We start from the raw sequence: 24342 nt of genomic DNA on the forward strand, positions 1-24342 counted from the left end.
TAATAATAGTCACTTTGTTGGGATTTTCCACTTGAGCCATTACTTTGGATATGGAATATTTGTTTGTTCATTTTAGGCTTCTTTGCCAGTGGAGAGTTTAGAGAGGGGGCTTTCAAATGCTAGGAAAGTTCATGTATAAAATCTTTTATTGCCTAATACCTTAGGAGACAGTATAAAATAGGAAAAGGAACACAGATCTTGAAGTGAGGCAGACATAGGCTTGGATCCTGATTCCACCACTTACTACTTCTTGAACTCGTACATGGTATTTAATCTCTCAGAGCGTCACTTTCTTCTTGAGTAAAACAGGGGTAATAATGCACATGCATAGGCATGGGTCCTGAGTATCATAATGTGATGTATTTAACATCTGTTATGTGTAATTACATCCATAGCTTAGTCATGTAGGGAGGCACAAATGTTCTTCACATTTTAGAGATGGGAAATTAAGGGTTAAATGATACAATGGTAAACAAAATAGATATGATCCCTGACCTTACTGAGTTTATTAGTCTAATGGAGCAGAGCTAATCAGATAATCTCACAAATTAGTATAGGATTAAAACCATGATAAGACTCTAAAAGATAGGTAGCTTGTGTTGTGAAAGCATATAACAGGGGCCTCACTATATCTTTAACAGATGACATTTGAACTGAGATCTGAAGAATGAATTGAAGCTAACCTAGTCACCCTTACTCAGATTCATTTGGATTTCCCTCAGCTCTTTTTCTTCTCTTTCTGCTTGGGATTGAACCCAGGATCTTGTGCAAACTACACAAGCACTCTACCATTAAACCACATTCCCAGGCCTCTTCTTAGCTACTGTTTATTCTCAGAAGGTGACCCGACCTCCTATTTCACATAGAAAATAAAAAGTCACCAGATATGCCTGAAGCTCTTATCCACCCACTTTCCTGTGTTTTACACACACATTGATTTGTATCTTCAACCCATTCTTTATCATCTCAGAGGGAAAAGTAACCCTCCATCAGTTCAAGGATCTCCTTTCATATTTCCTTTTCCTCTCTATATTTTACCATTTCCTCTTTTTGAATTCTTTTCTTGGTGTGTGTGTGTGTGTGTGTGTGTGTATGAGAGAGAGAGAGAGAACATGACTCCCAAGATCAGATTGAGTACCTTTTCTCTGTGCTTCTAAGTGCTTGTCTCTTTCCTAGAATTTACCACCTTATTATAATTGACACTCATATGAATGTAGTCCACAAAGTTGGGTGTACGAGAAATTTCACACTTTAAAACATTCTTTAAGATATCGTCTATTAGACACTCTGCCAGGAAAGTATGATATTATAGTTAATAGTCTAGCCACCTGCTAGATTACACAAAAATTTGAGGCCTAGATAACACTAAAATACTGGGTAGTCCCTTTTGGTCACTGATCATTAATCTGCCAACTTCCTCTTATGCTCTTTGATGTTCCATTTTGTCTCAAATGAAAAGGATCTGGAATGGTCCTTTTATATTTGCTGCTGCTGCTACTCTTATGATATACTTGGGGGACTGAATCATTACTGAGATTGAGTCTCCTGTGTCGGGGGAGGGAACTCAATAAAACATACCTCTGAGCTTTTTCTCCTGAAAAATCTTGAAGAGTTCCCTGTTCTCCCCGCCATTTCTAATCCTTACCAAACCCCTGAATTATTTTTGTCTCAAGTATATGTCCCTTTCCCTCTTCTCGGTATTGTAAAAAGAATTTCATGTGTTCTCTTGAGACCCTCACTGACATTCCTAAGCAAAATCTCTCCTATAAGCTTGGGCTTGGGGACTACTGTTTTAGGTCCCTGGCAACAGGGAAGGAGGGATTCCATCGATTTAGGAACAAACAATAAAATGGCACAGCTATCTTCTTGAAATGGGAACCAGAATAGAGCAAAACAGAAATGTTTATCTCAAAATAATGTTTTCATATCCTTGTTTGTTTCTTTTTGGGGGGGGCAGTACTAAGGCTTGAACTCAAGGCCTCATGCTTGCTAGGCAAGCACTCTTCCATTTGAGTCACATATCCAACTTTGTTGCTTTTAGTTATTTTTCACATAGGGTGTCATGCTTTTGCCCGGGTCAGTCTTGGACTACAGTTCTCCATACTACATCCTTCATAGGTGGGATTACAAGCATGAACCACCATGCCCAGCCATACACTTGTCTTTTTTATTAGGTTACCCTCTTTCCTAAATGGTGACTTTTAAAATATTTCAAAAATTCATTCCCTATTATTTCAGCAGAGAGTACAGAGGAGATAGATATACACAATCCAGAAAACATATAGAAGGGTGTTACAACCTCAGCTAAGCATCAATGGTTATTATAATGTTGATGAGGCTAGGAATGATGAATCTCAATGATGAAGCAGGATTGGTACCAATGTAACTGCAGGGACAAAGACTTAAGGAGAAAACAAGATCCTTCCTTTTTAGGGTCTATAAGTAAGAGGTGATCCTGAAAATGTTAATAGGATCCTGAGAGTAGAAAGCATTCATCGTCATACTAAAATTTTAGATGTTATTTTATGAAAGACAATAATAGTATGGAGGTTAAAGGCACACAGTCTGAAAGGATATCACCTGGCTTTGAATCTTGGCTCTGTCACTTTCTAGCTCATGAGACCCTGAGATAATCAGGTAGAGTCTCTGAACTCATGTTACCTTATTAGCAAAATATGATGACGTCAGTATGCATTCATAATGCTGTGATGAATATTAAATGAAACAATACAGTGAAATGCTTACAGAAGCAAAGGCAAATGGTGACTACATTGAATTGTGAGCTATTGTTATAAATGATTGTGTAGAGCCGTGGGAAGTGAGAGTTTGAACATATTTGAGTTTTTAAAGAGTTACACCAACTACAGTTTGGAGAATGGCCTGAACCTCCCTTATCATAAGGTGGAAAATGCATCACAAAGTTATCACTATTGATCTATCAAGAGATAGTGATGGCTAGGATTAAGGTTGTGGCAGTGAAATGGAGTGACATAGATAGAACACAAAGACATTTAAAGAATTAAATCTTTAATATGTTGTATATGTTCATGAAATGATGGTTGGGGATAAAGAAGAGAAGGGAATCTAGGCTGAGTCTTAGTTTACTGGCTAGGGAAGTCATACTGTCACTGACTAAATAGAGGAAAGAAAGATGAAAGATGAATTGCTTAAATGTTCTGAGTATTCATAATCCCCATGTATTTCATGTTCTTTGAAACTGAGAAAATTGAATTATATCATCCATCAGAATTCAAAATTGTGTATTGAAGGATTATCTGCATATTTTAAGATAATATCCAAAAGAGGAATTTTGCACTGTTCCAGACAATATATTCTTTCTTCTCCATGTCTTTCTTTGATAAGTTTGTTATTTACTTGGTTTAAAATGTTATTGAGAAATATCTTTTGGTGACTGACATTGTGGAATTATCACGGTGCTATAATACCTAGATCAGGAATCTACTACCAGCTTGCCAAAACCAGAGGATCTCTGGAAATAACTTGTTCACAGTCTTAAAGTTGAATAAGTTCATTCATTTCCCAAACATTTAGTGCCTACTGTGTGACAGGCATTACGCTAAAACAATAGCAGAAGTATTTCCTGCTCTCATAGAGCTTACATTTAATTAGAAAAGATGGGTATTGATTGAAAAATCACAATGATAAATACATAATTTAAAGCCCTTTTATGAATGAAAGTTTCCCAGTGTCATTATAATAGAATCACAGGCTGTAGAATCAAATTGATCAAATTTTATTCTGTCTGTATTATCTTGGGCCAGTTCATTCACTTTTCTTTGTGTTAAATGCGTGTGTGTGTAAAGTGAAGATAACGATATGAGTAGAAGTGACCTAGTCCAAGGGAGATAGCAAGAGATGAGGGTACTTCAAGCAAATGGGGCAGCTTGTACATAGGCCCTGTTGATCAGCATGAAGAATACAAATAACACAATGCCTAAGAAATAGCTAAAGAAGTAGTCGGGTGCTGCCATATTTAGAGCCTGAGGACCAAGCCAAAGATTTTCATCTTTAATCCTAAAATAAGAAGGAAGCCATGAATTTTTTTAAGCAGGTAAGTTACATAATAAAATTTGCATTCAAAAACCAAATATATACATTTGCATGTGGTGTGGCAATAGATGGAGTGGGGCCAGAGTAAACTCAGGGAGACGTGTTAAGAAGCTATTGTAATCATCCAGGCAGATTATGAAATTTTGGGGGGGATTGGGCAATCATGGGGGAAGATATGAATATAAGTAGTTTCATTATCATTATAGATAGATAAGAGGTATGTATATGCCTAGGGCTACTCTTTGATTTCTGGTGTATAAACTGCAAGAGCACTCATTTTTCAGATGGAAAATTATGATTTTGGTGTTTGACATTTTGCATTTGAGGTATGTTTGAGACTTAAGAATGAGGATGTTAAGAAAGTGAATGAATATACAGATCTGGAGATCACAACAGTAGTTCAGGTGGGAGATACAATTTTGAAAGTCACTGACGTATAGATGGTAAGGGAAGCTGCAGGGGTGAATAAAATTACAATGGAGAGCATAGAATCAGAAGAGATGAAGGTCTTTGAAACTTTCAGAGTTTTGAAGAACTCTGAAAGTTAGGTACTATTAGGATAAGTAAAGGATGAACCTCAGAGTGAAATGAAGTAAGTGGCCAGAGAAATAGAGGGAAAACTGGTGTCAGAAAAATCAAGAGAATAGCATTTCAAGAAGGATGATAATAAACAGGTGAGTGTGCTGAGGGATAAATAAAACTGGATCCAGTAGCATTAGTTATTTGGTGAGATGGGTTTCAGAAGAGTCATGGATTGGTAGTGAGGGGAAGGAAGAGCCCAGAAAGGAATGGAGTAATTAAGAATAAAAGGGAATGTATGGTAAATATAGCAAGAACAGAAAACTCTGGAAATTTGACTCTGAATTTTGAGGCAGTATCTGAAGGCAAATAAGTGGGAAAGGTAGTTTGCTTTTATTTTAAGGTTGTGGAGAAATGAGCATGTATAAATGCTAATGGGATGTATCCTGCTGAGATGGGTGTATCCATCCATTCCATCTTAAGTGTATAAGATATATAAGAGAAAAAGAAGAAACTTTAAGTGTAAGGTTCCTGAAAATGTTAGCAGTGTTGGAATTCAAAACACTATGAGGATTTTTACCTCAGATGATGAAAAATCTTTTATAGTATAATAACAAGAGGGAAAGAAAAGAGAATGTGGGTGGAAAGGCTCTTATTTTCATCTGACATTTTCCTTTTTTATTTGAGGCACTGGGGTTTGAACTCAAGGCCTTGCACTTGCTAGGCAAGCACTCTATCACTTGAGCCATTCCACTAGCCCTTTTTGCTTTAGTAATTTTTTGAATAGGGTCTTGCAGTTTTTGCCTAGGACCACGATCTGCCTATTTATGCCTTCTGCATAGCTGGGATGACAGGTATGTACGATCACACGCAGCTTTTATTGGTTGAGATGGGATCTCACTAACTTTTTGCCCAGTCTGGCTTTGAACTACCATCTACCCAATGTCCATCTCCTGAGTAGCTGGGAATATAAGCATGACCCACCACGCATGGCTCTCCAATTTATTTTTAAACTAAGAGGCAAGGTGAATGGCTGAGATGGTGGGAGAAGATATGAGAGGATTGAAAAAAGTAGAAAAAGGTTGTATTTATCAAGAATGAAATGAATTTGAATGGGACATGTAATAGGGCTTCTGAGTAGCAATATGAGCTTATTTAAAAGTGGATGCTATGAATTTATTATGAAACTAATTTATTGTGAAACTTCTTTCATCAGCAGTCACCTGCTGAAGTACAGGAAGAGAGAAAATCTGAGCGTTAGATTCACCCAGGGTTGGGATTTTCTTAGGAAGTTATGATAAAACAGGGAGAGGGGCAGACTGGGTTTAAGAGATCGAAGCTGGTCTGGACGGAACAAAGAAGGGGATAAAATAAAAGCTGGCTGATGGATTTGGAAAAAATAGTCTGTGAACTGAAAGTTTAGAAAACTGGAAAATGATCACAGTGGCAACACTTAAAAACATGAGCTCAGCCGAGCTCGGGTGGCTCACGACCGTAATCCTGGATACTCAAGGGGCAGAGATCAGGAAGTTCGAAGCCAGCCCGAGCAAGTAGTTCGAGACCCTATCTTGGAAAAATCCATCATGAAAAAGGGCTGGTAGAGTGGCTCAAGGTGTAGGCCCTGAGTTCAAGCCCCCAGTATGGCAAAAAAAAAACCCAAAAGCTAGAGTGAAATGAGACTGTGGGAACATCATTGGTCTGCTTTGACCCCTGTTTCTGCATTTCTATATAAGCCATGGTGATAGATGATGTACGTGTTTGTGTTTGTAAATTTGTTTATATTGTCTGTGGGTAGTAAGTATCAGAAAAATTAGGAGGGTTAAGGAGATTCTGAAGAACATCCCACCTTCTTCCAAGGAATGAGGCAGCTCTGTAGGGGAAGAGATAGTAGATATTATAAACATCCCATGGATAGAGTCAAAGGAAGATGAAGCCAAGCTTCATAGATGTGATTCTATTACATGTACTTCTCTTTTCCTAGGCATGTTTGATTTTGCTAATCTAGCAGTGATTAAAATGTAATTATGTAATCAGCTATCTTCTTTATCTAGCACTTCTGCAGCAAGAGTAGTGTACACTATTGAGAGAATTAGCATTGACTCATTGTAAAGAAACTTAAACTCCAGGGTATTCTGATAACCAAAGCATATGGATGAGCCATCAGTCGTTGGGAAATACAGAGACAACACAGGATTGAGGCTATGTGAGCACACCATCAGAACATCTTTCAGAAAACTGGCAACAGCTGCTGATGATGGCTAGACGTGCTGTGGTACCTGTGAGTAGTTCATAATGAGAGAACTACCAGAGGGCCAGGAAAAGTCCTCTAGCACTTCCATCTTCTTGTTTACAATTGTAAGTAAGGACTTTGAAAGTCTGAAAGTGGGTCACTGAAGTTTCGTCACATTGTATTTTGTCACATCAGCAGTTTTTGGTTATAATATTTGAAAGTGGGGTAATTCAGTACAGTACATTTCCCAGGTACTTGGTGACAGCTTTAACCAAAGGAACTACTTATGTAGGCTAAATGTAGCCGTTCCCAGGAATGCTAGTCCTATAGGAGCATCAGACTCAAAGGTTACGTAGAAAATGAGGGCTCAGACTGTATAAGTGCATTCTTCTTTGATTGCTTAGAAATTTTGAGGTAAAAGGTTATGAACTTTAAAAAGATTTTACTATACATTGCTAAATACCCCCTCTTATTAGTTTTAAGTTTCAGGTTCTGCTTAAATAAGAAAATAGTTTTGTTTGCTGTCATTTTAACTGCCTGGGGCTAACTGATTCAGAGCCACACAGTTTGCAGTTTTACTGCATGAGGTCAACAAGGCCTGGAGCTGGTCTGAACAAGTTGTTCTGCTATGTCCATGGTGTTTCCAGATCCAGAGATTGGAGATAAAACTTCCATCTGCATCTCTTAGGCCCAAACTTAGTCACATGCTACATGTAGCTGAAAGGACACTCAGAAATGTGGTCTTTATTTTGTGCAGCCAGGTACCCAGCTAAACCTTGGGGATTCTGTTACTACTGAAGATGAGAAAAGTAAATACTAGAGAACAGCTAGAAATAGCAGCCCATTACCTACAAAAACTGTTGTACTGATTCTCATTTCTGCCAGTAACTTGATAGAAGACCCATACTTTATACTAATTACTGTTTTTTGTCTGTCCCATCATTAAATCTAAAGGCAGGGAATATGTCTATTTTCATATCTACAGCATTGAGTGCAAAATGGAAACTCAGGAAGTGCCTGAGAAATGAGTCTGGATGGATGCCTATGACAATGTTAGCACTAATACAGTGAACAGAGGTGAAGATACAGGCATGGGTTATAAAAATAGATATTCTGAGGTTGTGTTTTGATGGGAGGACTCTGAAGTCACTTCAGAAACTGTCTAACTTAGGCTCAAAAGTAGCTATCAAAAATAGCAAGAAAATGGGTAAAGTAAGCAGAGTTACCACTTAGTATTAAGATGTGAATTTAGAGCTTTTAGGCAAAAAGTTGTAAAAACATTAGTCCTCTTAAAGCAGAAAATTCATTTCTGTGAAGGATGATCAGTTCACTGAAAAACAATAAAGTTCTGCTCACATACAAATAAAGAATAACTTTTGGGAATCATAAGCACTTTTTAAAAAGTAAGGTTGCTGCCGGACACCGGTGGCTCATGCCTGTAATGCTAGCTACTTGGGAGGCAGAGATCAGGAGGATCATGGTTCAAAGCCATTCCAGGCAAATAGTTTGTGAGATCCTATCCTGAAAATAGCTAACACACCAAAAAAAGGCTGGCAGAATGGCTCAAGTGGCAGAGCACCTGCCTAGCAATCACGGGGCCATGAGTTCAAACCCCAGTATTGCCAACAACAAAAAGTAAGGTTGTGGTTGCCAGATGCTGTTAATTTTCAACTGATATATGGGAAATATTGTTCTGAAGTCAAATAACTAATGAAAATGTATTGAAAAGTTAGTGCCAGGTGTGGTGGTACACACCTGTAATCTCAGCACTTGGGAGGCTGAGGTGGGAGGATCAGAAATTCCAGGCCAACCTGGGTTACACAGTGAGTACCTAGTCTACATTGTGAGACCTTGTCTCAAAAAAATTTTAAAAAGCAATGAAAGAAGAAAGAGAAAGAGGGCGAGGGACAGGAAAAAAGAAGGAAGGTAGGGAGGGAGGAAGGGACAAAGGGAGGGAGGAGGGAAGGAAGGAAGGAAGGAAGGAAGGAAGGAAAGAATTCCTTTGGCTTTTTAAAATGTAAGTATGCTGCAAGAAGCTGAAATAATGCTATTCTGCGTGGTTTGCATTCTAAATAGGCTGCCTACATGAACCAGAATAAAAATAATCTTGCCTAGAGATAGGCATTTACAGAACTCTTTGGGAATATTAGCTATATTGTTTGATTTATCAAAATTTTCAAAATACAATAAGGTTATATATTCCTTTTCTGCATTTTGAAATCAGATCTATAACCAGAATTTCTGATATTCCCTTGATTCAGGTTTTCAGTTACTTTTCCAGACTAACAAATTTTTAAATTATGTTATAAAATGTAAAGTTGTTTTTGATTATTTGCTGCACAAAAAAATTTGAAAAAAACAAGTGAAACTTCATATTGCACACAGAAAGTAGAAATGTTCTATAGCCTGGGGAAATGGCAATTTAAAAAAAAATTTCATTAGAAATGCAAGAAGTAAGGTATAGCTTTGCAAAAATAATTTTAGGAGATGTATTCATCACTGGTGAAACCAAATTTTGGTAGTTTCTAATTTCCTCAGACAAATGTTCTGCCATGGCATGGTACTCATTGATAAACAATCTTAAGGTACTCTGACCTGTGTCCCTCGAATAAGAACACAGCACTAATAAAAAGGCATGACAGTAATCTAAGGATGAGTAGATCTTTTACATCCATGTTTTAAAGAGAGAAGAAATGAGATGTTTTCTCCTAGCTACGGCAATTTAGGTTCCTTCATAGCAACCTTCTCAAAGGAGATATTGTGTGGTTTGGGAGCCTGCAAATCTTAATGGCCTGGTCACTGCTCAGGAAATGATGATGAATTGAACTCATTATTAATGATCAAATGGAACTTTAGTAATATGCCAGTATCTTTTTTTCTTCATGTAGTTTATTAGTGTATGTTAATGGTAGGTAATAATGGGTTTCATTGTGAGATTTTCATACATGCATACAATTTTCTTTGCTCATATTCATCCCACTTTTATACTTCCCTACTCCCTCTGATCCCTTCTTCTCCCCTTCTACTTTCATGTCTTTTTAAATTTTTCAGATTTCACATATGAGAGAAAGCGTGTAATATTTGTCTTTTCTGACTTATATGACCTTTTTAATGTAGGAGTTTCTTGTTCCAAGACTAAAGGTGGGCTGTGTCATTGTGGTTTTATATACACATACACACACACACACACACACCACAGTCTTTGTCCACTCTTCTGGCATACAACCCCTAAAATTCTTGGAATCTCTTTTTGTATGTTAATGAGATGACTAATGGCTGGGAGCTTCTAGGTAGTTTCAAGATGGGAACTTGTTGCTAGAGGAGCCAAGCATGTGATTCTATTGGAACTTTCAGGTTTCTCTCCACCCCATTGTTCCTTCTTTAGAGAGAGAGGAAGGTCGAAGGTTGAGCAGATCACCAGTGGCCAGTGATTTAAGCATTCATACCTATGTAGTGAAGCCTCCAAAAAAGGTCTGGGTTCATGGAGCTTCTGGATAGCTGAACATGTGGAATTGCATGGAAGCTCTGTGCCCCTTCTTAGACACATTTCACACTGTATCTTTTCAATCTGGCTTTTTTTTTTTTTTTTTTTTTTTGCGGTACTGGGGCTTGAACTCCACCAGCCCTTTTTTGTGATGGGTTTTTTAGAGATAGAGTCTCAAGAACTATTTGCCCGTGTTGGCTTGGAACCTCGATCCTCCTTATCTCTGCCTCCCGAATATCTAGGATTATAGGTGTGAGCCACTGGGGTCTGGCAGTCTGGCTGTTCTTTTGTATCCTTTGTAGCAACCTTTATAATACAGAAACAAGTGGAAGTGAATTGTTCCCCGAGTTCTGTATGCCATCCTAGCAAATGAATCAAACCTAAGGAGTGGGTTGAAGGAACCGTACTTTATAGGTGGTCTCTCATAAATGGGTTACAACCAGGGGCTTGCAATTGGCATTTGAAGTGGAGGGGCAGTTTTAGGACTCAGCCGTCAACCTGTGGGACCTTATGCTATCTCCAGATAGATAGTGTCAGAACTGAATTGAATGAGAGGCTGCTCATCAGTGTCTGTTAGAGAATTGATTGGCTACATGTGTGGAGAAATGCCATACATTTTGTTAAATGATAAATACATGATAGAAATAATTGGTTTTTTGCTAATGTTCTTTTCCATAACTGAAGATCCTATATATATAATACAATACCGTATTTTCATGTTCTTGCAGTGTATATCTTGTGGGCATGAAAGAGCTTAGTGGTAGAATAATATTGAAAGATTATAAAACCTGCTATTGTACATTTTGTGTTCTGTTTTTAATAAGTATTGAGAGGGTGGAGCACACCCTCTTTCTTTTGAAGTAGTTACATGATGTGAATGTTTTGGGGACAGTACACCCTGTGTTTTTGCAGAAAAGCACTTGTGAACATCTGGAGAACGTAAGGGAGTGTTGAAAAAGATTGTTTGCTAGTTCCAAGGCAGTGTTGCCTTTCAAGACAGAGCTTTGCTCTTCAGCTGTGACTTCATTTCATTGAATGTAAGGTATATTTAACAATAGCGATTTGATTTGTTTTAAGAAATATTTCTTAACTAATTGCTTATTGGATTTTTTTAAAGGGTTGTGCTTTTTTAGTGAGCTATTTTTAAAGGTTTGCTGGTAGTTTGTGGGTGGGATTATAAAATAGTAAAGCACTGATCTGGTTAGATTAGGGACAAATTCTGAAATGTGTAAACTGCTTCATGAATTAATATTGTAAAGCTGAATGTTGCTATGGTAGATGAAAATGGAATTCTCTCGCTCTGAAAGTACTTCAGGAAACTTGTTAGCTAGATGAACTTGATGTCACACAGGAAAACCATCTAAAAAAGAATTAGGGAATAGGATGACTACTTGTTTTTATAATATTTTACAATACACTTTATAACATACTAACATTATGAAGTTAGTATGAAGACTTAGCAGGGATGAAAATGTAATCATATTATATATAACTGGATATTAAAGTGATATTTGTTAAGAAATCCTACCTGTATTTCATTTGCATAGAGTTACTTTCATCATTCAGCATGTGCCTAAATTCCTTGTGTATTTTTTGTAGGAAATGACTAAACTACTTGATTACTGGCGAGCATGATAAATTTGTCTGGTTCAAATTTCCTTTGCTTTTGAATGTACACAAAATCATCTTTAGTATTCCTTATGAGCTATCCCAGTGCAAGACACATTATTTGCTACTTATTATCAGAACTAAACTGAGTTTGACTGCGTAGTAGGTCGTAGACTGATGGTACTATTAGTGAGCCACGTGTTGATCTCAGCATGGTGTTAGGACTCAAGACCTGGCAAGTTCCAGATGTTCTGGTTATGATGCTGAGTCATGGCCATATGCCAAAAGCTGAGAATAGATATTTATATGTGTTGGATGGTCTCCTTGAAACAGAATTAGTTATCCAATAGGCCAGTGCTCTTGAGTCACATCCTGAAAAAATGGATGGATACACAGCATATTTACTGATAAAATTGAGAATGATATCCTAAAGATAACTTATAAAAGGAAATTGAGTATGTATTAAAAGAAGTATGATCTTTAGAATCAGACATAGACTTCTTTCCTTGTTTAAGTTGAGAAATTAATATTGACATAAAAATGATAATAGCTGTCCATGGTTAGGAGGCTTCAATGAGCTAATCCATATCAAGCATCTGGCACAGAGATTGATGCCTAATAAGGATTCAATAAACTGCAATCTCTGTTATAATTTCCTAAGTCATTTGGCAAAGCTGGTGCTAGAGTCCAGGTCTCCTAGTCAAGTCTTCTTAGGTAAGACCCAATCAGTTGTTCATTTCACCTGCAGAAGACAGTTAAGCCTGTAATTTCAGTCCTTTTCTAAGTTCTTTTTTCTAAACCCCTATCTTAAATGGTCGAATGGCTATTTTTGATACCTTAGAAATGTAACACTGATTTCTTTTTAACCAAGGGTAACAGGAAAACATGGCCATATTTGTGTGTGTGTGTGTGTGTGTGTGTGTGTGTGTGTGTGTGTGTGTGTACGTGTATGTGTGTGATACTAGGGTTTCAAGGTAGGGTTTTACACTTGCTAGGCAGACTCTTAAGTGCATGAACCACACCTCCAGCCCTTTTTGCTCTGGTTATTTTGGAGATAGGGTCTCACTTTTTGTCCAGGCTGGCCTGGACCAAGATCCTCCTATTTATGCTTCCCACTATAGCTGGGATGACAGTTGCATGCCACCACCCCCAGCTTTTTCTGATGAGATGGGCTCTCACAAACTTTTTTTGCCTGGACTGGCCTGGAACTGTGATCCTCTTGATCTTAGCCTCCCAAGTAGCTAGGATTTCAGGCTTGAGCCATCATGTCTGGCTGCCTCTATATTTTGATACGGGTTTTTAAAGAAGCCACTTCAATAACATTGCAAAATTCCATTCATCATCTTCTAATGTTTGTCTCTGCAATTTGGCACTTTCTTTGCAATCAAATAAAAGAAACCCCCTATGGTCATTTAACACCTTTTGAAAGAATGTTTTTTCTTTGTCAATATACAAAAAAGGTATTTCTTAGAAAGCATATTATAATTAGCTTTAGAACATTTTTCTGTCCCTTGCTTCTTCTTCTTCTCTCTCTCTCTCTCTCTCTCTCTTTCTCTCTCTCTCTCTCTCTTTTTCTGGTGGTTCTGGGGTTTGAACTCAGGGCCTCATGCTTGGCTAGGCAGGCAGGTGCTCTACCACTTGAGCCACCCCACCAGCTGTCCCTTGCTTCTTTTTCCTTTCCTTTTTATGTGGATGTGCTAGCTGTGGAACCTTATGCTACTCACATCAATTCCCTAAGTCCCACTTTTACTGTTTGCAAAAATACAATGCCAACCTTACACACCTACAGATGTATTAGAAAGTTATCAATAAATTCTTTATAGATCATAAAAAGCTCAACTAATGCAAAAAATTATTCTTATTAAGATAGATCAATAAAGGTAGCACAATAGATCGGCAAAAGTGGTGGGAACTGGAAATTAATAATAAGTGCCTTAGAGCTGGCAGAGTGGTTCAAGGGATAGAGCGTCTGCCTAGCAAGCGCAAGGCCCTAAGTTCAAACCACAATAAGGCCATAAAAGAAATCAATGAAAATGAAAATAAGTGCCTCGTTACCAAAAGTGGGATGTAAAAACTAAATTGGTAGGGATACATATATAGATTGAGGCAAGTTATTTTCAAGTTTTGTTGCGCGGTAAGGTGCTCTGAAGCAAACCCCTTTCACATACATAGAGCAATTTGCTACTTTCAAAGCACTTTCTCATGCCTTATTATCAAGACACCCTTGCCAGGTTTGTGCATTACCAGCATTTTATAAATGCAAATTGAGATATAATTTGCCCTAAGCATAGTGGTTTAGGAAGAAGTAAAACTCAGGTTGATACTTATGCCCTTGTGGCTTTTATTATAACAAGATTCTCACCTAATCTTTTACTTTATCCAAAGAATAATTAGACCTGACAGCTTTTACAACATCTTGCTATAATTCTAAAATTGCTTTAGGTAGCTTTCAGTCCCATCCATAACCTCCTCTAGCTTGTGACTTGTGGATTCTGTGCCTTAGCCCTCTGGCTATTTCAGGTACACCTATCTAATTTTCTCAGTGTACTTGATTATCAGACAGGAAGAGACATAGTAGAGATTGCAATTAATATCTCTAAACTGGAGAGGAAAGAAAAAGTGTTTGTGATAGCTACTTATGACAATACATTTCTTGAGAAACCATATTATGGGTAAGTACCTGGAGCTTCTCCAAAAAATTCAAAGATTATCTGGCCAATTTTTTTTTTTGATGTGTTTGTGTGTGTGTTGCTGGGGATGGAACCCAGGCCTTGCACATGTTAGAGAAGTGCTGTCACACTGAGCTACAAACTCAACTTCCCAGTCAAATTTTAGAGTGATGGTATTATGTTACATAACTTTGAAGAGGTGGGAAACAAGGCTGAAAATAGGAAATTGCTGTAGTTTTGCCATTCCAAAGGAGATCCTCAATGGGAAACTGTGTCAGCAATAGTATATGTTAAACCAAGTGGGTAGAAACCCTAGGCTGTCCTTCACATTGGTTTTAGGCATGAAAAATACCTAGTAGCAATTACCATTAAGTGCTCCGGTACTGGATTTTCTAGATTCAAATTCAGATTTCACTATTTATGGCCTGTGTGACTTGAGGGAATTTATTTAACTTCTCTGTCTCTGCCTCTGGTCTTTAAGGTGAGATTAAAAATAGTACTTAGGGCCAAGCCCTATTGTGAGAATTGTATGAAATAATATGTGTAAAATGCTTACCATTGAACAGTGCTTGGGATGTTGTGAATATTGAATAAATGATAAGAAGTATTTTTACTACTAAGGTCATGACTATTGCCATTTGACCTTATATTTTATGCCAGATTTATCTGGAATAGTATCTAGCAAAAAATGGTGCTCAATGTCTATTTATTGAATTATTCTTCTGCCAAAAATGTCATAATGAAACTGCATGGTATAGCTGATGGACAGTTTGGGTGGTGAGAGTAGGTTAGGTTGAAGAAGGTTGGGTAGGGAGAGGCTTTTGGCAAAATAGCTGCAGGACAGACTCTCCTTAGGACAAGAACATTTATTTGACAGTTAGCAAAAGAGTTCAAGAGACCTGGTTTTCAGTCCTAGTGTTAACAGTGCTGGTGTAGTCTGTGATCAGATCTTGGTTTTTGTGCTCTAAATGGAAAAATCCAAGCAGAGTAAGTGGATGGGGTGAGGTAGGATAGCTTTACTGAGAAAAGGGGAGTCACCTATTCTGCCAGGTGAGGAAAGGGAAGAAGAAGAGGGCACGGTGGGCCCAGGTGGAGTCCACCTGCAGAGAGAGCATGCTTTTCTTTTTCTGGTGCTTTTAAAACCTACACTACCCCATGGGAGTGCAGGCCCAGGAGGTTCCCACCCAATAATGAACTGAGTTGGGGTGGGGCATGGGTGTTCCCAGTCAGGTAAGGGTGATCTGGCCTATCCTCAGGCAACCTAGGTGAGCCCCAAACATTTCTACTTCTAGCCTGCCTCACTAGCTCTGCCACCAATAAAGTTGTATGAGCCTGGACAACTTATCGTCCTCTGATTTCCTCATTTTTAAAAATAAGGAGTTAAAACCAGATGAGTGGTTGTTAACTGTGGACTCAGGTGTGGAGTATGGCAGAAGCTTCAAATCTTACATGTATTCATTTCATTCTCCCTTCTCCCCTTTATCTTTAGGTTCTTACCCCACTGTAGAATACTTAAGTCTTCTTTGTGACTATGTAATACACACACACACACACACACACACACACACACACATATTCCCTCATTGCGCTAATGACAATCCTGTAACCTGGAAACCAATGATAGAATTGTTTTCATGTTTATCAAGGGAGACAAATAGCAAATTCTTGGTCTTGCTGAAGAAAAGAATTCAAGGGTGGACACACAAAGGAATCTTTAACAAAGCAGATTTATTTAAGCAAAAGCTAGATTTTATTAAAGCAGAATTCTTCATAAAATGATAGTACACCCCAAGGAAACTGAGGGTAGGCATTTAAGTGCCCTGAGCCTCCCTCCATTCTTAGGCACTTTTATGGTTAGGGTTTAATGATTATGCTAATGATCATGCTAAAGATATGTGCATAATCATGGAATTTTCTCAGAAATAATAGGGCATTCCTAAGAACGAGGTAATGGGCAATGGTTTACTTAATAACAGATCTTCAGAGCCAAGATAGTGATTTGAGGGGAGGTATGTGTAAGAAACCACAACTACAATGAGATGTAAATGAGGCCTCCGGACAACCTCTCAAGTTGGAAAAGACCCTATTGAGGTCATTGCTGGGGTCTGTAGGCCACTGTACCAAGAAGGAGCCTCAACTATAGTCAACTGTTCCTCCAGAACAATGGTGGAGAAAAATGTACCCTGATATGGTGTTGCATAGTGTTGTTATTATTTCATTTCTAACTGCCTATCCCATCTTGGTGTTCATTTGGGAAATTGTAGGTTGGATCCTTGATATAATTCAGGGAAGACAACCATCCTATTTCCTATGCTTAAATGTGTTGGGCTCATCCAGGAAATGATACTTAATAACAGGAGTCATATTTCTGCAGCTTATAAATAGAATAGAAACAAATAATTTTAAATTCTTAGCTTAATATTTATGCTGTAGATTGTGCAGGGCTATGAAAATTTTAAGGATAGATTGATTTATTCATAGCATGTAGAAGAATGTGTGTGGTCAGATGAAGTTAGTTTTTGTTTGGCTTTTAGAAAAATGAGACTAGAATCCTTCCATTCCAATTACATGACATCTAAACTTGATTATTTCCACTTCGATGGTTCAGGGGTTACAGTTTTCTCAATGCTTGGTAGAAAGTACACAGAGAGCTCTTAAAAGTATTATTAATCACATTTAGCCACTTGGTTGTTTGTATTAAGATAAAGTTACAGTGTCATATTTTTCCTTCTTAGAGACGAGATTTCAAGGTATTAAGTCTTGGAGAAATGGCTTTCATCTGTGTGGATATCAGCTGCCTATATATCTTTCTCATTTACACAGTATTTGACTGTACATTGTCTTCAAACATGGAGATAAAAGGTAAATCAGCAAATCAAATGGATTTTAATGGAGTACTTTAAAATTTGGAATAATAATTGTCTTTTCAACCTCATAAACGTAACTAGTAGATAGATTGTTATTAGAAATATTTCAGAATGTTCATTACACAAAATACATGTTCTTAGTAGTCAGACTCACATATTGGGTAACTGATAATGACAAATATTTTTGTGGGATAAAAACCAAATGAAAACTTCCATACCTCTTGTATAGGATTTTCTATGACATAGATTAAATAGCTAGAACCTTGTGTCCTGATATACCACTAATTGAAAACTTTCCTTGATAATTATCCTTAACTTTTAGACAATTGGATAATGAAGGAAAAATGCAGAAATTTAAAGTAAAATATAGAAACAATTATAGAATTATTCAATCATCTAATAAACTCTTCTTATTGACAAAGGTAATTAGAATATTCATTTGGCAAAGATTTCTTACCTTAAGGATCAAAACAATGGGGTTGTCATTTCATCCTCAAAAAAGATTTTTATAGGTGCTTGGGGTAACAGGTCAAATCATAATTTGTGGCAGAATTTCTTTCTGCAAATTGTTTTCCTCACCTCAATAAGTATTACGAAGAAAGTATTAAAATGAACAATGTGGCGGAAATGAGAGGAAATTAACAACAAAAAGGCAACATGAGAGCAATACTATAGTACTACCAGATTTGCTAGTAGGAATGTTTATAGCAATCTTGAATGTACGTGTGTGTTCCTTTTTAAATCACCAAATGGGGATCCATTTCCTCCCAAATAAAATACCACTTATGCCCAAATAAAACGGGCGGATACCTGAAGTCACTCTGCTCAACTGCCAGCCACTTTTTTCTGGGTCTTTCCAAAGAGTACCCTGGTTTGCCATGCTCTAGGGATAGCTCTGAACTTAACTAGAGGAACTGATTAGCCAGAATGGACTAACAAGATCTGCTGTTCTCCAAATTCTTAAGGTAGTTAGTCATAGCAGATATATACTTTGTCTTTTTTTTTATTATGTCTTGTCACAATGTTATATGCGTAAACACTGAATTATACTGATTGACTCTTGCTGGTAGAGAGATTTATGTATAAAGTGTTCCCAATGGAGACCAAATTCTGATGTACATGACCATATGAAAAACTCCATGGTGAATTTCTTATTTCTGTGAAAACATAGTTCCCAGAGAGAACTATGTTCCCAAAATTTGCTTATATGATTTCTTAAAGAAAGGAAAACTGTATAGGAGTAATTTAGAATTTAATAGCTTTATTGAGAAATAATTTACAACACAAAACTCAACTTTTTAAAGATTCACTAATTGGTGATTTTCAGTGTATTCAAAAATTTATGAACCAACAACTACTATCAAATTCCAGAATATTTTCATCACCTCACAAAGAAACCTTATGCCCACTATATTCTCCCTCCCCCTTTTCTCTGACAACCAGTAATCTATTGTCTATGTCAATGGATTTGCCCATTCTGGGTATTTCTTATAAATAAAATTATGTAATATGTGTTATTTTGTGACCCCTTTCACTTAGCATAATGTTTCAAGGTTCTTCTGTGTTATAGAATTTATTAGTATTTCATTCCTTTTTATAGCTAAATAATATCCCATTGTATGGATGTACTATATTTTGTTTATTCACTCATCAGTTGAAGGAAAGTTAGAGATAATTTATATTTAGCATTCTTCATCATAAAATACAAGAAAAAATTTTAATTTCATTTCAGTTAATCCCCCTCAAGATTTTGAAATAGTAGACCCTGGATATTTAGGCTATCTCTGTCTGCAATGGCAACCTCCACTGGATCTGGATAATTTTAAGGAATGCACAGTAGAATATGAATTAAAATACCGAAATATTGGTAGTGAGCAATGGAAGGTAAGTAAAGCATGTACTTGCAATATCAGAGTAATTGTTATTTTCTTGTGACACCTGACTTCTTGTCCACTCTAATTCCCATATCCCCATAGTTACAATCAGTACATAGCAAGCTGCCATGTGTGCTTCTATCTCCTGTGCATCCTGTATGTCCAGTGCTAAGAGTAGCATTGCAAGTATAAGAGAAAATAATTGGTCTTATGGAACATGGATTTTAGGAGCATTTATGTACTTTGCCATATTTTCTAGTTGCTTATTATGTTAGTCCACTTTCTGTTGCTATGACAAAATACCCAAGTAATGTATAAAGAGAAGAGTTTTATTTGGCTTGTAGTTTTAGAGACTGAAATTCCAAGATTGGCCCCATTTGTTTAGCCTTTTGTGAGGGCTTCATGGTTGCTATCTTCACAGTGGTAGCATGTGTGAACATGGTAGGACAGGAAGCCAGAGAGTGGGAGAAAACCAGTCTTGGTCTTTCATAACAAGCCACTCTTACAGAGATTAATTGGCATCTCATGCAAACTACGTTAATTCCTTCTGAGGGTAGTTCCCCCAATGACTTAATTACCCTTCACTATGCATTGCCTCTTAAAGATTCACCACTTTCCACTAAGGACCAAGTTTTGAGCATGAACCTTTAGGGACACACTCAAGCCATATTCCTTCCATAGCAATTACATACTTAGATATAGGTCTTATATGCTGCACTTTACCATGAGGCTATTGTCTGTAGGAGTTGAGTCTTGGTTGCCTTTGTATCCACCCCACAGAATACAACATAGTTCTTTGCACATATTGTAGCAAGATCTCAATGAAAGTTTATTGGATTGTTAGCTATTTACATACTCAATAATCATGTCATTCAAAGCTCTGTTGCAGAAGGTATCCTTTTACCTCCATAATTCATTTAGATAGTTCCAAGGAACAATTTAAATCAAATATTTATTTAGCAACTTTTTGTAGCAGACACTCTGTTAGGTATCAGAAACGTAAGAATAGAGAATACATGATTTTCACCCTCCAGGAGGTTATAATTTGTCCAGCAGTTACTCCAGGATTTTACTTTATGTGATTTGTAAAGGTTTCATACTATATTTGAAAGGTGACAAATCATTTGCCATGTAATGTACATATGGTATGTGAAAATGATGTATTTGATTCTAAGTTGATTATAATGCATATCCTGCCATAGAACCTTTTGTCCCATCTAATAATTTTTTATTTTGTTTTTTGATTTTAATGAAATGTTAAGATTTAAATGACCTTATCAAATGATATGCTATGCAAAGGCAAGTTCTGGGGCATCTTAGCAAATAATCATCAGGAGTATCTTAGATATTGGGGACTCTCCAAGGTATTGATGACTTCTTAGTCTTATTAATGTGGCTCACTATACAATGGCTATTTCTAAGCTTGACTTTGTCTATTCTTTTTATCAAACAGACCATCATTACTAAGAATCTACAATACAAAGATGGGTTTGATCTTAACAAAGGTGTAGAAGCAAAGATACACACACTGTTGTCAAGGCATTGCACAAATGGACCAGAAGTTCAAAGTTCATGGTCAGAAGCTACTTATTGGACATCAGAACAAGGTTAAAACAATGCTCACCTTTCATATTTAGAACTGCCAGAACTATCTATACAGGAAATAAGGCCTTTAGCCCTTATGTACCAGGTTGTATAGACAGTAAATCTTGTGACAGTGTGACACAAATAGAATCCTTCTTACTTGTTAGTGACTGGGCTTTTGAAATTCTTTCAGTCAACAAACATATTTGGCAAAGGCTACATCTAATTATATTGATATTGTTCCCAGTCTTGGGATCACATTGATAAGTATGCAATTGCTGCATGTCTCCTAAAATAATGTCATACTTTGGGACACACTAGTATTAAAAACTGAACTCTCAAAAGTTTTGCATATCCACTTATAGTGAGGTAATTTCCAATAACTTCCTTTAAAAATATTCCTCATTATGTTGATTGCTAAATGAAGTAACACAGCCAAAGAAAATGAAATAAAATTATATGATGATTTTACAAATGATTCATCACCGTGCCTTGTCAAGCATTCATGGTGCATTCATTTCCTAGGAAGTGTGGAAACTAAAATCCAGGATATGGACTGTGTGTATTATAACTGGCAATATTTACTCTGTTCTTGGAAACCTGGCATGGGTGTACATATTGATACAAATTACAACTTGTTTTTCTGGTAAGTAATTTATATTTTCAATTCCATATTAGAAAATATCTGTTCAAATTAATCCACAATATGAATAACTATATTTCTAGTAAGTTAAAGTCACTATATTTATCATGATGATTATTTATAACTATTTGGGGGTTCAATGGGAGTAAGTGGTTTTAACCTCCAGATGCTGTAAGGAATTTGATGAATGACATAAGGAATGCAGTCATTGCTTCTATAGTAGATTCCATTTTGTATCTTTTAGACAGATGTAGTTGTAATCTAAAATGTTTGGGCATATTTGCTGTCTTGCCTTTTAGAAAATCTCTTATCTATTCAGCTGGATCCTTTTTACTCCCTACATTTGTTAATTGTCACTGAAGCTTTTAAACTTGAGCCATCTTGACTCTTCTACTTCTTTCCTTCCTCAATTGTTTCATGGTAAAATGATCAGCATGTCCTAGCACTACTTTGCAAAGTTGCAGGTCTGTTTTTTACTTCCCATCTCTACTGTAAGAATCTTCCCCTCCTTTCATGCCTAGATGGTTGCTGTAGCTTCCCAAATGATGGTGGCTCTGTTTCAATCTTTCCTCTTCCAATCTTACCCCTTCCTGTACAGTCTGCACATTGTAGCCAGCTGTATCTTCCTACATTGCCATTTTCATATGCTAACCCCTGTTCTAAAATCTCCAGTGGCTGCATATTGCCCTCAGGGTAGAATCTAGGCTGTGATTCAAGAGTTTCATTGTATCACTTCCTTTCTAACATTATGGTTTGCTATCACCAATGTGAATGTTCTACTCCATTTAGATCCATCTCTACATTTTTTTTTTGTCATCCATGTTACAGTATTTTGTGCCTTTGTGTGCATTGCCATCTGGAATGCCCTCTGGCTCTCTTTCACCAACACATCCATCCTTCAAAGCTCATCTGGTATTCAATTTCATTGACCCTTTACTGTTCATGTCAGCTTCTATTTTATTTTTCTTTGAACTGTTATTTTTATAGCTGTCAACTATTTATTTTTCAGATGATATTTAAACTTATATATATGTGCTTTATCTCCTCAAATTTTTAAGGATTGATGGGCATGAACCATTTTTTATATTTCTCTTGACTACCTCCAGTACATTTTCACTAAATATTAACTAATTGTATAAAACAAAAGATGTTAGCATTGGAAATTTATAGGTCAGCATCAGACCTTGGATATTTATTAAGTAAAAAAAAAAAAATACCAAGAGAAGTAAAAGTGTTACTATTTGTGAGGTTTAAGCCCAACTTATCATGGCATCATTCTTTAGAAAATCATACTCTATGTGAAGAGGCATAAACTACTAATACTCCTGAGGACTGGGTTCTAATACTTGTTCTTGCATCACTTGACAGGTTGGCCTGGGCAAGTAATTTTCCATTTTGGGGTCTCAGTTTCCTCATCTGGAATTGGATGGGTACATTTCTGATTATTTGTTCATTAACTCAGCAAATAATAAACATCTATTAAATGCAGACACTGTTCTAGATAAAAAAGACAAATGTGTAAATAAAGCACCAGTTCTCTTGTTTACTGGAGTTCATGTTTAACATAATTTTTATCGTCACTTAGTGAAATAGGGAGGAATAAATATCAACATTTTAGAGATTGGGGAAAAAGGATATCCTGAGGTTTTTCCTCTGGCAGAAATCTATCTGTATAAATTCAAATCTAGAACTCAAGTCTCCCAAACTCTAATCAGGTGAACTAACCAAGACACTACAATTGTGCAAACTCTGCCTAAAGTAAATACTTGGCATAAAGTTTATTAAGTACAGTCTAGATATTTTTACTAGTACCTTATCAGCTGCTATATTGGCCTGTTTTCAAAAGGAATTTTGGTTGTTTTTTAAATTAATCTCACATTTTGCACTGCAAGTTATTCTTTAGGAAAATAAGCCAGGCATTTGTTGTTTGGAAAATCAGTAGGGAATTCCCCTACCCTTAATTCCCATTAGCTGTATTACTGGAATGAAGTTGAATTTAATGATATGGTAACATTTCTTGTTCAGAAGAATGGGAAAATTAGATAGTTACTTGCCAAACAACTTCTTTTCTCCCTCCATTCTACCCCATTGGCTTTTCTGAGATTTATATATAGATTTGTGTTATATCCTCAGAGGATTTTCATTCATTTTATTAAATGAAATAACATTTTATATCTACTTTTAAATCTGCTTTCTTCTAAAATAATTTTGCCAGTAAAATATTAAAAAGATAGCATTACCCAAGGTTTTCTTAATAGGGATTGTATTGTTTGCTTCACAATCTGTTGGTGAGTTGACATATTAAGTACAAAAGTAAGAAAACTTGTTTTTGTCTTTGAGATTTTGTGAAGACTCTCATCAGATTGCAATCTCTATGAAATTCATAGACTATGTCTTCTTTCCCTACTGTTGGATCTTTAGTACTTATTACAGCATGTGACATATAGTAGGTGCTCAGTATATATTATGGGAATAGATTATTTTTTATTCCCACAATTTGTTAAGGTAATTGAAACTGGAGCACATTGATACTAGAAGTATTGTTAAACCCAACTCTCATAATACTTCTTTTTACAGGTATGAGGGCTTGGATCATGCATTACAGTGTGATGATTACATCAAGGCTAATGGAAAAAACATTGGATGCAGGTTTCCCCATTTGGAGTCATCAGACTATAAAGATTTCTTTATCTGTGTTAATGGATCATCAGCATCCAAACCTATCAGATCCAGCTATTTCATTTTCCAGCTTCAAAATATAGGTGATACAAACAAACAACAACTTTAACTTCA

At 36.6% G+C, this 24342-nt stretch overlaps 1 protein-coding gene across 5 annotated transcripts in view; it reads left to right on the plus strand.

Annotated features, from left to right (window-relative positions):
- Nucleotides 1–24342, plus strand: part of Il13ra2 (interleukin 13 receptor subunit alpha 2) — a 49564-nt gene that overhangs the window by 19547 nt on the left and 5675 nt on the right. For 3 of the 5 annotated variants that reach the window (XM_074064046.1, XM_074064045.1, XM_074064048.1), the window contains 5 exons: nucleotides 17317–17443; nucleotides 19181–19332; nucleotides 20776–20929; nucleotides 21432–21552; nucleotides 24127–24311. In XM_074064046.1, coding sequence (XP_073920147.1) covers nucleotides 17350–17443; nucleotides 19181–19332; nucleotides 20776–20929; nucleotides 21432–21552; nucleotides 24127–24311 — 706 coding nt within the window. In that variant the 5' untranslated portion in view covers nucleotides 17317–17349. Of the gene's footprint in view, nucleotides 1–6926; nucleotides 6946–11228; nucleotides 11342–17316; nucleotides 17444–19180; nucleotides 19333–20775; nucleotides 20930–21431; nucleotides 21553–24126; nucleotides 24312–24342 lie in introns of those variants that run through there. The other 2 variants (XM_020152009.2, XM_074064047.1) reach the window with 2 other exon arrangements.

This window comes from Castor canadensis, chromosome X (genome assembly GCF_047511655.1).
Source record: "Castor canadensis chromosome X, mCasCan1.hap1v2, whole genome shotgun sequence".
In the NCBI taxonomy this organism is placed as follows: Eukaryota; Metazoa; Chordata; class Mammalia; order Rodentia; family Castoridae; genus Castor; species Castor canadensis.